Genomic DNA, 14,433 nt, shown 5'->3' with positions numbered 1-14,433 from the left:
CAATTTGTTTTACATTTTACATTTTTTTGTCATTTAGCAGACGCTCTTATCCAGAGCGATTTACAGTAGTGAATGCATACATTTCATTTCATGCATTTTTTAAATTTTTATTATTATTATTATATTTATTTTTTTGTACTATTTCAGTCTCCACTCATCTGGGAAGGCTTTCTAGATGTTGGAACATTTCTGTGGGCACTTGCTTCCATTCAGCCACGAGCATTAGTGAGGTCCGACACTGATGTTGGGCGATTAGGCCGGGCTCGCACTCAGCGTTCCATTTCATCCCAATAGTTTTTTTATGGGGTTGAGGCCAGTCAAGTTCTTCCACACAGATCTCGACAAACCATTTCTGTATGGACCTCGCTTTGTGCACGGGGCCATTGTCATTCTGTAACAGGAAAGGGCCTTCCCTAAACTGTTGCCATAAAGTTGGAAGCACAGAATCATCTAGAATGTAATTGTATGCTGTAGCGTTAAGATTTCCCTTCAGTGGAACTAAAGGGCCTAGCCCGAACCATGAAAAACAGCCCCAGACCATTATTTCTCCTCCACCAAACTTTACAGTTAGCACTATGCATTGGGGCAGGTTGCGTTCTCCTGGCATCCGCCAAACCCAGATTCGTCAGTAGGACTGCCAGATGGTGAAGCGTGATTCATCACTCCAGAGAGCACGTTTCCACTTCTCCAGAGTCCATTGGAGGCAAGCTTTACACCACTCCAGTCGACGCTTGGAATTGCGCATGGTTATCTGCGTTATTGTCCTTGGGTGCTGCAATCTAGTTTTCGCAAAAAATAGCATTTTATGTGATGCCTGTCAAATTGCGCCGCGAAATCCAATGGAATATGAAGTTTGCCACTTCAAACATGCACTGCCAGTCTTATGGATAATTTTATAAAGATAAATGATTTAACGCTAACTGTGTACCTGTGCTTGTCCTGATAGTTATAGAGTTGTCAGTGGGTGTTGCAACCCATAGTTTTATATAAAAATAAAAAAATGCATTCTATGCATCCCCTGCCAAAACTAAGCTGTTCCTTCTCTGTTAACAATGTCTCCCTTCGTGGAGGTCGCGTAAAATGCTTTTTTTTTAACTACGGTTGCAGCACCCAAAGAAAATAACGTAGTTACACAGGCCAAACAGTTACAAGGTACACATTAAAGAATGGGCATTTCTGCAAGTATCGACTGATACTGAAACAATGTAGTCGGAGGTACACTCTGCCGACCCTCATCGCAACTCGGCTCCATTGAAAAGTATGGAGTTATATAAATGATTGATTATACAGACCAAGAAAGAAACAAAAAATGCTGAATAATAATGATGATGCACTTCTCTTCATTCTAGATCAATGTCAAGGTGACATTCCTATTTAATTGCCTATGTAAGCAAAAAATCGACACATCCGTTGATTTTTTTGGGGGCACACTGTCACTGGGTGGGCCAGTCAAAGTAAGATTAAGCGTCGATGCGTCGTACGTATTTCAGGAGGCGGAAGGCTTGCATTACCTGTATGGACTTCGACAATCCTGTGTGGCGTGGTAGGCTACTGAACGACACCTCACAGTCAAACAACAATCTCAAACTTAAACTTGGGTCCATGTTGTCATCGACTAAAAGCCGAAAACAATAAGTATTTCCCCGCCTCAATAGCCTATTGAGTGGCCTGGCAGCGATGTATCGGCGTTCTGATACTGTCTGTTAGGAGGGACACTCGCGGACTAACCCCCCCGTGGATCTCGCACGAGCTCAGGTAAGTTGCCCGCTCTGAAACAATTCATATCAGAAATAATTGAGAACTTTTGGTTCTTTAAACGATTTCTTTATCTTTCATACATTTGAACTTAAAAAAGAACTTTCATGAATTGTTTTGAAAATAGATTATGTGAAATAGATTACAAACTACTTTTGTAAACGAAAATTGTGTCTTCAATTTTGTGTGACAGATGCTTTTCTCACAAGGTATGGCGGAGGCCATAACGAACTGTAAAATCAATTGGCTCATGTGCAATAAGCTGTGTTTTCCTGATTCATTGTGTAGTGTACTGTAATACATGTGTCATAAAGTGTCCGTTTTTTTAATATAGGATAAGTTATAGGCTGGCTACCCTATAAAAGTGTAGGCTACTTTCACAAAGCATGTTGAAATGTTCATGGTTTTGGTCAATATAAGTAAGGTTTTCAGAATGAAATAGTTGCATTCTCAGTCATTAGCTAGGCTATTTGCTTTAAATACACTGGCACGAGGGAGACAAAATGACTAAGCCTGTTGTGAAATGGTCATGTACCTCTTGAATTTAAAACACCCAAGATATGATTACCTCAACTGTATCACTGTCCTTAGAGACCTCTCTTTGTTGATCAGCCATTGTTGTCTTGTCATACAATACAGAACAAAAATATAAACACAATATGCAAACATTTCAAAGGTTTTACTCAGTTACAGTTCTTATAAGGAAATCAGTCAATTGAAATAAATGCATTAGGCCCTAATCTATGGATTTCACATGACTGGGAATGCAGATATACATCTGTTGCTCACAGATACCTTAAAAAAAAGGTGGGTACATAGATGTTGCCTAGTTAAATAAAGGTTCAATAATAATATTTTTTTTAAATAAGAAAAGTAGTCAGTATCTGGTGTGACCACCATTTGCCTCATGCAGTGCGACACATCTCCTTCTCATAGAGTTGATCAGGCTGTTGATTGTGACCTGTGGAATGTTGTCCCACTCCTCTTCTACGGCTGTGTGAAGTTGCTGGATATTGACAGGAACTGGAACACGCTGTCGTACACGTTGATCCAGAGCATCCCAAACATGTTCAATGGGTGAAATGTCTGGTGTGTATGCAGGCCATGGAAGAACTGGAACATTTTCAGCTTCTAGGAATTGTGTACTGCACATTTTAGAGTGGCCTTTTATTGTCCCCAGCACACGGTGCACCAGTGTAATGATCATGCCGTTTAATCAGCTTCTTGATATGCCACACCTGTCAGGTGGATGGATTGTCTTGGCAAAGGAGAAATGCTCACTAACAGGGATGTAAACAAATGTGTGCACAAAATTTGAGAGAAATAAGCTTTTATTGCATATGGAACATTTCTGGCATCTTCTGTTTCAGCTCATGAAACATGGGACCAACACTTTACATGTTGCGTTTATGTTTTTGTTCAGTGTAGTTTGTCCACTTTGGACTACAGTTCCGGCTACAGGCCGGCTCCTCATTTTCCCATGCAAGGCTCATAGATACTGTAGGAGACACCTCAGGAGAAGCACATTCTATTCCCTCCCCAACCCCTTTCGAAAACACAAAATAAATCTTTCTTCCTAAATTATAGGTTACTATCAGGTAGAGACATGTTGCTTATAATCCAGTCTTTGTGTCAGATGAGTTTTCTAAGCAGGTTGGCATTGTGTCATGAATCTTGCCCTGGAGGTTAGAGACCTCTCTAATGCCCAGAAAGCTCAGATTCAAACTCCCATTCACCAGCCCTGCAAGCGTCATAATGTCAAATGTCAGTTTATTAGGCACACCTCCCTGTTCCCGAAATGGATCGCTCCTGAGTCACGGGGCTGTGGCTTGCTGTATAAAGCAGGCAGACAGGCATAGAGGCATTCAGTTACTGTTCAATTGAACGTTAGAATGGGCAAAAAGAGTGACCTAAGCAACTTTGAGTGTGGTATTATCGTTGGTGCCAGGCGCACCGGATTCAGTATCTCAGAAACAGCTGCCCTCCTGGGGTTTTCACGCATGACACCGTCTACAGTTTACAGAAAATGGTGCAACAAACAAAATGGCCCCATCCTGCCTGGTGTCAATGGTACAGGCTGGTGGCGGTGGTGCACTGGTGTGGGGAATTTTTTCCTGCCAAATGTTAGGTCCCTTGATAGCAATTGAGCAACAATTGAACGCCATGCACCGAAAAAGTCAGGCTGTTTGGAGGCAAAGCGGGGCCCGACCCGATACTCTATGTGTGTACCTAATAAATTGAGTGTACATTCGTTACTCACCAAATATTCGCTGAGCAGCTATCTTCTATTACTCCCGTTACGGCCGGTATGCAATTCCAAAAAAGGTTGCTTGTAAATGTTTACTTAGACCTTTTTTGAAAGTACCTACCAGCCGTAACAGGGGTAAATGAAGATAGTTGCTTAGCGAAACTCTTTTGTGAGTAAAAAACATATTTTGACATTATAACACTTGCAGAGTTGGTGAATGGGAGTTTGAATCGGAGCTTCCTGGGCGCTAGAGAGGTCTCTAATGCACAGATACTGGGGCACCCTGTAGGCAGCTCTGCAGAGTGGTCACTAGCTGGCACAGCCACAAAGACATACAATCAGATTTGAACCCTAATCCCTAACCCTAACTTTAAATACAGACCAAAAAGCTCATTTTTACAATATAGTCAATTTTGACTTTACAGCTTGCCCATATAGCAGAAATCGTTTGGTTCTGCCTCTGGGGGAAAATTCATGACAGTAAACGTCAACCTGCATCTTCTAATGTTGGGCAGGCTTACTATAACCTTAAACATTGATATTTTGTAATATAGTGACTATAACTAAAGCCATACATTATGATATTATCATTATCATATGTGTTGCTTATTTTTGGTTTAATCCTCAACTGGTCACTTCCTCATTCTTTCTGCATCCTCCTCTTCTTCCTCACTTTTCTACAGTGATCAGGATGATACCAGTAACTGAGTTCCGGAACTTTGCCTCATCACAGAACCCCGAGTTCCGGGTTCTAAAGCCATGGTGGGATGTGTTCTCGGAATACCTATGTATTGCCATGCTCATGATCGGAGTGTTCGGATGCACCTTACAGGTAAGACTAAACTCAAACTAACCACCAATGAAGTTATACATTTTCATTGAATGATGAGTAGATTTAAGTCAAAACTGGAACATTCACTGTCTTCTTGGTAAGCAACTCCAGTGTAGAGTTGGCCTTGTGTTTTAGGTTATTGTCCTGCTGAAAGGTGAATTCATCTCCCAGTGCCTGGTGGAAAGCAGACTGAACTAGGTTTTCCTCTAGGGTTTTGCCTGTGCTTAGCTCCATTCCATTTATTTTGTATCCTGAAAAATCCCCAGTCCTTAACAATTACAAGCATACCCATAACATGATGCAGCCACCACTATGCTTGAAAATATGGAGAGTGGTACTCATTGTAATGTGTTGTATTGGATTTTTCCCAAACATAACAATTTGTATTAGGGACAAAAAGTGTATTGCTTTTCCATTTTTTTGCAGTTTTACTTTAGTGCCTTGTTGCAAACAGGATGCATGTTTTGGAATATTTTTATTCTGTACAGGTTTCCTTTTTTCACTCTGTCAATAACACTAGTATTGTGGAGTAACTACAATGTTGTTGATCCATCCTCAGTTTTCTCTTATCACAGCCATCAAACTGTAACTGTTTTTAAGTCACCATTGGTCTCATGGTGAAATCCCTGTCGTTTCCTTTTTCTCCAGCAACTGAGTTAGTAAGGACACCTGTATCTTTGTAGTGATTGGGTGTATTGATACACCATCCAAAGTGTAACTAATAACATCACCATGCTCAAAGAGATATTCAATGTTTGTTTTTTATTTTATTTTTACCCATCTACCAATAGGTGCCCTTCTTTGCGAGGCATTGGAAAACCTCCCTGGTCTTTGTGGTTGAATCTGTGTTTGAAATTCACTGCGCGACTGAGGGACCTTAGAGATAATTGGATGTGTGGGGCACAGAGATGAGGTAGTCATTCCAAAATCATGTTAAACACTATTATTGAACACAGAGTGAGTCCATGCAACTTATTATGTGACTTGTTAAGCAGATTTGTACTCCTGAATTTATTTAGGCTTGCCATAACAAAGGGGTTGAATACTTATTGACTCAAGACATTTCAGTTTTTAATTTTGTATTAATTTGTAAGAAAAATAACATAATTCCACTTTGACATTCTGGGGTATTGTGTGTAGGCTAGTGACCAAAAAATCTAAATTTAAACCATTTTAAATTCAGGCTGACCCACTTGAGAAAGTCAAACTTTCGTAAGGCACCGTTAGAATCGATGACATCAGTCAGAGTAATGATGGCCAACTATTGAAGTTTGCAGTTTTGTCTAAAAAATACTATTTTGTTCAAAACATATATTTTTTACCCTTAAGTGTGTGTATATTACTGTATTTATTCTTGGGATATTGTTTTTCAACAGGAAAAATTCAAAAGATAGCTGGAGTGCGTCTTTAAAGCACATAGCAGATTAGCCCCCGGGGCATCATTGCAACAGCTGAATGTAAGCACCTAATGGAACTGTTGGATCTTGACAGATTTTGGTATTGTGTAGCCTGTAGCGATAAGAATAGGTGTGCCTACAGTATATGAAATAAAAATACTTGGCAATTACTTACTTTATGTAAATTAAATATAATTTGACCTGAACAAGTTTACCTGTTATTAGTGATATGTGAGGACAACTTAAAAAGCGAATTAATGTAGAAAGCATTTGGCCCTGGATTATGAAAACATTTTAGATGTGATTAGTGTGTCCTGTTTGAATCTACTCCTGCCACGTAACAAAGAATTCTTATCAGTGGTGGTGACCTCCAAGTGGGAAGGGAAAAGAGAGACACGTTAACTAGTGTTTCCCCAAATGTATTTAGCACCGCCGCGGCTAAATCGATCAATGTTTCCCCTGGAATCAGGTCACTAACTCCGTATTTAATATGTCATCTTCTCATCACACGATCCTAATCATTGGTTGATATCAGACCTGGGTTCAAATGGTATTTGAAAGAAAAAAAATACTATTTGAACCCATGGCTGTTAGATATCAACTGGAACAGGAAAGAAATAGATCCCAAAAATCTAAGCCTTATGTTATGTAGGTGGCTACTCTGCATGTTGTTCCATTGCCTCATCTTTCCAATAGCACTCACTCTGCTTCTCTTTCTCTTTTTCCCTCCCTCTCTCCATCATAGCTCACCCAGGAGAAGATCTCCTGCCTTCCCAGCCATTTCTCCAGCTCAACTCCAGAGGCCATCGATTGCAGCCACGTCCGTAGCCACGGCGAGAACGAGACATGGGAGCACCATACCTTAGTCAAGCCCGTCAGGTAGGTAGCCTTGAGCTAGAGGTTAGAATCCCAGCTCCTAATGGGGGAAATTTGGTGGCCAGATAAAGAAAAAAGACACATGTCTATTTGGATAGTTTGGATCTGTTGATAAGCAACTTCTTGCTAAGGTTAGGGTTAGGTTTAGAATAAGGTTTACATTTAGAGTTCAAATAGTATTTGGGTTAGAGCGAGGTTAGCAGATAGACTCTACAGCATCTAGAGATGGACTATCCAAGTTCTTCTTTTACAGCCCCAATATCAGGGAGGTGTACGGACGCAAGAACAACCTTGACATCCACCAGTACATCTTCGTCAACCATTACTGCTACGAACGGGCCGTGCACTGGTACGGCAAGTACTTCCCCTACCTGGTGGTAATCCACACATTGATATTCATGGTGGCCAGCAGCTTCTGGTTCAAGTTCCCTGGGACGTCGTCCAAGATCGAGATCTTTGTCACCATCCTGGGGAAGTGTTTCGACTCGCCATGGACCACCCGGGCGCTGAGTGAGGTGTCTGAGGAGCGTGGTGAGGAAAAGATGGTGATATGGAGGAAGAACACCATGTCGAAGTCGATGGCATCGGCGTTCGCTGCCTCGCCGGACAGTGAGCCAGGGGCGGAGGAGGAGATGGTGGGACTTCTCCGGCAGTCGTCCATCAAGTCAAATCCAGAGAAGATGAACCCGGAACTACAGCCAGCGGATTCACTCTTGGACAAGAAGGAAGGGGAGCAGGCTAAAGCTCTGTTCGAGAAGGTCAAGAAGTTCAGAACGCATGTGGAGGAGGCGGATCTGCTCTACCTGATGTACGTTCTCCAGACCTCCCTCAAGGTCTTCAAGTTCGTCCTCATCACTTGTTACAGTGCTGCATTGGTCCCCAACATTGAGATTGTAGTTCGTTGCTCAGTTCCTCCGGAGCTGACCGGCTTCGAAATCTACTGCTGCAACCACACCAAAGCCCACCTCTTCTCCAAGCTATGCTACTGTTACATCTGCTTTGTGGGAGTCTACGGACTTCTGTGTATCTACACCCTCTATTGGCTCTTCCATCGACCTCTTAAAGAGTACTCCTTTGAGCATGTTAGACTGGAGACGGGTATCAACGACATCCCAGACGTCAAGAACGACTTTGCGTTCCTCCTCCACCTCAGCGACCAGTACGATGCGCTCTACTCCAAACGCTTCGCCGTCTTCCTCTCCGAGGTCAGCGAGAGCCGTCTTCGCCAGGTCAACCTCAACCACGAGTGGCCCGGCAAGAAGCTGCGGGGCCGCCTCTCCCGGAACGCCGACAACCGTCAGGAACTCCATCTCTTTATGCTCCCGGGTCTCCCCGACACCGTCTTCGATGTCCCTGAAGTGGAATCTCTCAAACTGGAGCTGCTAAACAACGTGACTATTTCCTCCAGTGTAATCCAGCTAGGTTCTCTCCAGGAGCTGTCCCTCATCCACTGCCCTGCCAAGCTCCAGCTGGCTGCCCTGACCCACCTCAGAGAGAACCTCAAGGTCCTCCGGCTAGCCTTTGAAGGACTGGAGCAGGTACCAATGTGGATGTACACACTTCAGAGTCTCGAAGAGCTCCACCTGAGTGGCACTTTGACCCACGAACTCTCCCGCAGTGCAACCTTAGACTCCCTGAGAGAACTCAAAGCTCTAAGAGTCCTGACGCTTCGCAGCCGCCTAACCAAGATCCCTCCGAGTGTTGGGGATGTGGCAGTCAACCTCCAGCGTCTCTGCATCTATAATGAGGGCCTCAAACTACAAGCCTTCAGCAGCCTAAAGAAGTTGACCAACCTGGTCTCTCTGGAGCTGATAGGATGCGAGCTGGAGCGCATCCCCAGTGCGGTCTTCAGCCTGTCAAGCCTGCAGGAACTGGACCTGAAGGAAAACAAGCTGACGACAGTAGAGGAGATCCTGAGTCTACAACATTGCCGGCGCCTGGTAACTCTTCGTCTCTGGCACAATGGCATCGCCTACATCCCTGAGCACATTGCTAAGCTGAAGTCCTTAGAGACGCTGAACGTCAGTTGGAACAAGCTCCGGAAACTTCCGTCACGTCTCTTCTACTGCACCAAGCTCCGGCACTTGAACCTGTCCCACAACCAGCTCACGTCGCTACCAGCCGAGGTAGGGATACTCCAGAGTCTCCAGGTCTTCTCAGCAGCCTTTAACTCCCTGGAACAGCTGCCGGAGGAGCTGTTCTCCTGCAAGAGGCTCAAGACCCTGGCGTTGGGAAACAACTGCCTACTCTCGCTTAGCCCCAGAGTGGCTAACTTGGCCCAGCTAGTGCGCCTGGAGCTCAAGGGGAACAGACTAGACTCTCTACCTCCGGAGATAGGGGACTGTCCCCTGTTGAAGACCAGTAATCTTGTGGTAGAGGACAACCTGCTGGATCTACTGCCGTCGGATGTACGGAGCAGGATGAAAGACAGTTGAGAGACACTTACTTTGCTTACTTTAAAGAGCTTTTTACTCCTGCTGGTGTATAGGCTGCTGACAACAATTGAGAGATAGGATAAAGGGTCAGGTTTGGTGACACTTGATTGGTCAGAGCTGTCAGCTCCGTGGGAAAGGATTGGACCTCTGGGTGGGTTTGCAGTTTTGAGACATTCACTTTTTTAAAGGCAAATAAGAGCCCGAAAGTACGAGAGGACAAGTAAGGACGGAACTATGGACATACCGTAGCATATAAGGTTCAAGAAAGGACTTTTTGGAGGGACATACAGTATAGCAATAGAATAATTAGCAAATATAATATATTTTGGTCAAATCATCCTCAAATCATGTTCACCTAATTATTGCCATGACTATACTTTTTAAAATGTTTTTTGAATACAAAGATTATCAAATTGTCCTTGATGAAATGTCATCCTTAAAGCGTTTGTCATTTAATGATTCTCTTTTTTTATTTAACTTGCTGGTGGCTTGGACATCGTTGCTCATGAAGGCTGTCTTGCAGGCTTGTTAAGGGCACTATTCAACCTGTATCACTGAAGTGTATTGCACACTAGAAATACTGTAAAGGTTATTCCCGATTGAGCTGACCAATGCAAAGTTTACCGTGAGTGCAGCCTCCACTAACTCTGAATTTCCATGATATGGATTGATTAGAGCCTTAAGTTTACAGTGAAAAACTGGCAAAGTGAGTTACTGTTTTATGCCATAGAAAGGATGGAGGGTGATATGAACACACATGATACAAGGTAGTGGGAGGAAAACATCTAAGTATCAGTTTCTCTCTTCTCAAAGATTATACCTCTCATGTTCAATTTATTTACCTGCTAGATTAGTTGTGTACGACTAGCGGAATCATATATTTCTGAGATCTCTAAAGACAGAACTTCAGTTGCATCCAGCCAGAGGGTAAAAGGGATGGGGATCCTGTATCCTGTTCAACTGGTTGTTTCATACAGCACAAAGGGTATTTGTATCACTGTCATGGAGATGTGACAAATGCAGAGTGAAATCTTTTCAATGCCAATGTGTCTTGGGAGTTTGACCTTTTCCCACATTAACTGAGTGACTCATTGAATGAATGTTTTTCATTGTGTTTTATGCACATCAGTTGAAACTAAATGGAGGCCTATTCAACTAGCTAATCATATACAGTAATACTGTAAGCTTCATTATGATACACTGCAGTACATTCACAAAGTGAAACGTGTTCTTTTACAATGTAGTACACCACAACCACACAATCATGACACTGGTAGGCAATGCACAACTGTATTTCACAACGTTTTTACAATCCACCTGTAATGAGTGAAAAACGTGGACCCAAGTGAAGCTTCCTTATTCCTTTGTTGTTGTCATCCCTTGGTGGTTTTGACTACCTTTTCAGCATGTGAGTCACACAACCAATGTTAAGAAATAAATGAGGGCTGAATCTAAGGTCAGCACTATAAAGGGTTGTACACAGTACTATACTGTAGTAATACTGTAGCAGTATGAGGAGTCAGCTGACAGTACTATACTGTAGTAATACTGTAGCAGTATGAGGAGTCAGCTGACAGTACTATACTGTAGTAATACTGTAGCAGTATGAGGAGTCAGCTGACAGTACTATACTGTACTAAAACTGTAGCACTATGAGGACTCAGCTGACAGTACTATACTGTAGTAATACTGTAGCAGTATGAGGACTCAGCTGACAGTACTATACTGTAGTAATACTGTAGCAGTATGAGGACTCAGCTGACAGTACTATACTGTGGTAATACTGTAGCAGTATGAGGACTCAGCTGACAGTACTATACTGTAGTAATACTGTAGCAGTATGGGGAGTCAGCTGACTATACTATACTGTAGTAATACTGTAGCAGTATGGGGAGTCAGCTGACAGTACTATACTGTAGTAATACTGTAGCAGTATGAGGAGTCAGCTGACAGTACTATACTGTAGTAATACTGTAGCAGTATGAGGACTCAGCTGACAGTACTATACTGTGGTAATACTGTAGCAGTATGGGGAGTCAGCTGACAGTACTATGCTGTGGTAATACTGTAGCAGTATGAGGACTCAGCTGACAGTACTATACTGTAGTAATACTGTAGCAGTATGAGGACTCAGCTGACAGTACTATACTGTAGTAATACTGTAGCAGTATGGGGAGTCAGCTGACAGTACTATACTGTGGTAATACTGTAGCAGTATGGGGAGTCAGCTGACAGTACTATACCTTGGTAATACTGTAGCAGTATGAGGACTCAGCTGACAGTACTATACTGTAGTAATACTGTAGCAGTATGAGGACTCAGCTGACAGTACTATACTGTGGTAATACTGTAGCAGTATGAGGACTCAGCTGACAGTACTATACTGTAGTAATACTGTAGCAGTATGAGGACTCAGCTGACAGTACTATACTGTGGTAATACTGTAGCAGTATGGGGAGTCAGCTGACAGTACTATACTGTAGTAATACTGTAGCAGTATGAGGAGTCAGCTCTTTCAACAGGTTGCATACTTTACTACAGTATTATACTATAGTGATAGTACTAGAAGGCAGGGATGTAGTCAAGTCACTAAACCTTGACTGCAAGTTCTTTATACTCGAGTCACGAGTTGAGTCACGAGTCCCTTGGTAGTGCTAAAAGCTGCGGTTCAAAAAATGTTTAAATGTCAAATGTGTTAATATGTTGCACATTGTAAGGATAACTAGATAACACAGCTCTCTAACATTTGCTGTTGTAGCTAGTACGGTATGTTAAATGATGCCGCAAGAGAGGTTTTCTGACAGTCACTACTGGTCGAGTCCAAGTCCAATTCCCCACTGGTTGAGTCCAAGTCGAGTCACAGTCCTAGACTGGAGTACTACAACACTGCTCGGAGGTATCAGGGAGCAGTTTAGAACACACAGACATGTACAAAAGGCATCAGGCCATTGATCTGATTATTTACAGATGCAAGTTACTGCACAATGCCACAATGGACTGGGTCAGACACAGCCATGTTAACACACAAACACCAAAGCGTTCCTGTTGTCAGTGTGTTGTGTTTCTCCTCCTGTAGAAGGAGCCCAGTCATGCCCTGCCTTTTGTCTCCATAACAAGGGTTCATATCAGCCAAGCCAGGAACATACATACCTCAGTAATACCTAATCACACAGGCCAGCCCACACACTGACAATCACAGACAAGGCCAATGGGGGGAAACTGCACTTCCCTGTTCATGCTGGAGCTACAGTAGGGGAGTAGGCAAGGTTGGAAGGTGGGGGAGTGGGTAGAGAGATAGAGAGAGAGCAGCCAGTGGAAATTTCCAAAGGTGTGCAGACAGCACTGTGTGTCCGTGGTATGCACATGCACACACACACGTGTCCCACTCTGCTCTGCCAATCATTTCCTTTCCCTTTCAGGCAGTAGTGTCAGTTAAAGGTTGATTTGGAGTTTGGAAATGACGTCCAGGATTAGTCAGACACAACCCAGTTTAATAACCCCCGAGACAGAGCCATAGACAAGCCCTAACAGAGCCCTAACCTCAGCCCTAGACACTCCGGTAGAGCTGATGGAATTCGATAGGTGTACAAAGTATGGTAATTGCTTCTTCTGGCCTTTTAATAGGCTGGGTGGAGTTCTTACCGTATTGTTTACACCTAACAAATCACAATCAGATCTACTAGGGATTGTTCCTGGAAGGAGTAATAGATCGGGTGTTGACTCTAAACTGTGCTGCTTAGCAAGTAGAGCACGAGCACAAGTCTCTGAATGCGTATCATGTTATGTTTGTTTCGGTGTGTACCAGCCAACAGGTCTGGTCATCCTAATGCAATATTTACACAAATAGGAGTTGATCTCATCTCCTCTAGGTGAAGATACTTCCTCTAGGTGCCTCCCAGAAATATAATTTAATTCCAGCAAACTTGAAAAATGTTTACCAACTGCGTGATTTAAGTTACTCAGTGTGCTGTATATCTGGGATAGCCTGGTTCCAGATCTGTTTGTGCTGTGTTGTTAATGCCTATGGTCATTGGCGTGATAATGACCATAGGCGTTGGCAAGACGGCACAAACAGATCTGGGACCAGGCTATATCTGGGAGGCAGAAACTGTGTCAATGTTTCCTATCCTAACAGATGTGATAAGCTCATAATGACTCATTATATTACTTCATCATGAATGCTAAATATACAGAAATTGAACCGGTATGTTGGAAAGGTCTAGCATGGGTACCAGTCTGTTTGTCTAACGTTCCACTCCTTGTTCTCCGTGTCATATGCCAAAGATGTTTAGCATGACAAGGAGTGGCAAGGAGTGGAATGATAGCTAAACCTACTGGTAGCCAGACTAGGAAAGTTCATTGTAATCATAACATTATCATCATGTCACCATACTGCTTAAGCACTATTTCAGCCCCAAATACAAGTTTGCCCATAGACACAGATCTAGGATCAGATTATTTCCCCCTATTGTCAAGAGAAGAAGTGATAAGGATGTTTTGTTAGGTGAATTTTGGCTTGTGGCACATACTGTAGGAAAACAACACATCCATTGTGCCAGGCAGTGCCCTTCTATGCCTGGACTTGGGTAAACTGCCTGGACCACTCTTAACCAAACAGGGCCTTCATTCATCCCTGTGTGCGTGCGTCCGTGCGTATAAGTCCAGATATCTGCCGTTACCTTTGTGTTTACTCTGTGTAGTACATTCCATTGTGGAGTCATTAGAAATGTCCTTGTTGACTCACCTTGGAGTTAACACTCATGAGTGGAAAAAAATAATACAATGGACAAATGTTACCTCAGGTAAAGTACTCTATCTAGAAGTGTATCTCTGTAGCCACATTCACACTGCACTTAGCCCAGAGCTAAGAGAATGCAGTGTCAAAAGGCC

The 14,433-nt window shown here is 43.0% G+C and overlaps 1 protein-coding gene across 2 annotated transcripts; it reads left to right on the top strand.

The window, feature by feature from the left end:
• Nucleotides 1–755: 755 nt before the first annotated feature.
• On the top strand, nucleotides 756–9,976 carry LOC106564502 (volume-regulated anion channel subunit LRRC8C). 2 transcript variants are annotated; one of them, XM_014130623.2, is made up of 4 exons: nucleotides 756–1,755; nucleotides 4,687–4,835; nucleotides 6,978–7,111; nucleotides 7,362–9,976. In XM_014130623.2, exons 2-4 carry the CDS (start codon nucleotides 4,695–4,697, stop codon nucleotides 9,541–9,543), a joined length of 2,457 nt encoding a protein of 818 aa, XP_013986098.1. In that variant the 5' UTR covers nucleotides 756–1,755; nucleotides 4,687–4,694; the 3' UTR covers nucleotides 9,544–9,976. The 2 variants fall into 2 exon arrangements, with proteins under 2 accessions (XP_013986098.1, XP_045547013.1); XM_045691057.1 differs by lacking the exons at nucleotides 756–1,755; nucleotides 4,687–4,835 and adding exons at nucleotides 5,723–5,748; nucleotides 6,212–6,292.
• The last annotated feature ends 4,457 nt before the right edge of the window (nucleotides 9,977–14,433 follow it).

Source organism: Salmo salar, chromosome ssa12 (assembly GCF_905237065.1).
Source record: "Salmo salar chromosome ssa12, Ssal_v3.1, whole genome shotgun sequence".
NCBI classification, from domain to species: Eukaryota; Metazoa; Chordata; class Actinopteri; order Salmoniformes; family Salmonidae; genus Salmo; species Salmo salar.
This window is presented reverse-complemented; position numbering and strand designations above follow the sequence as displayed.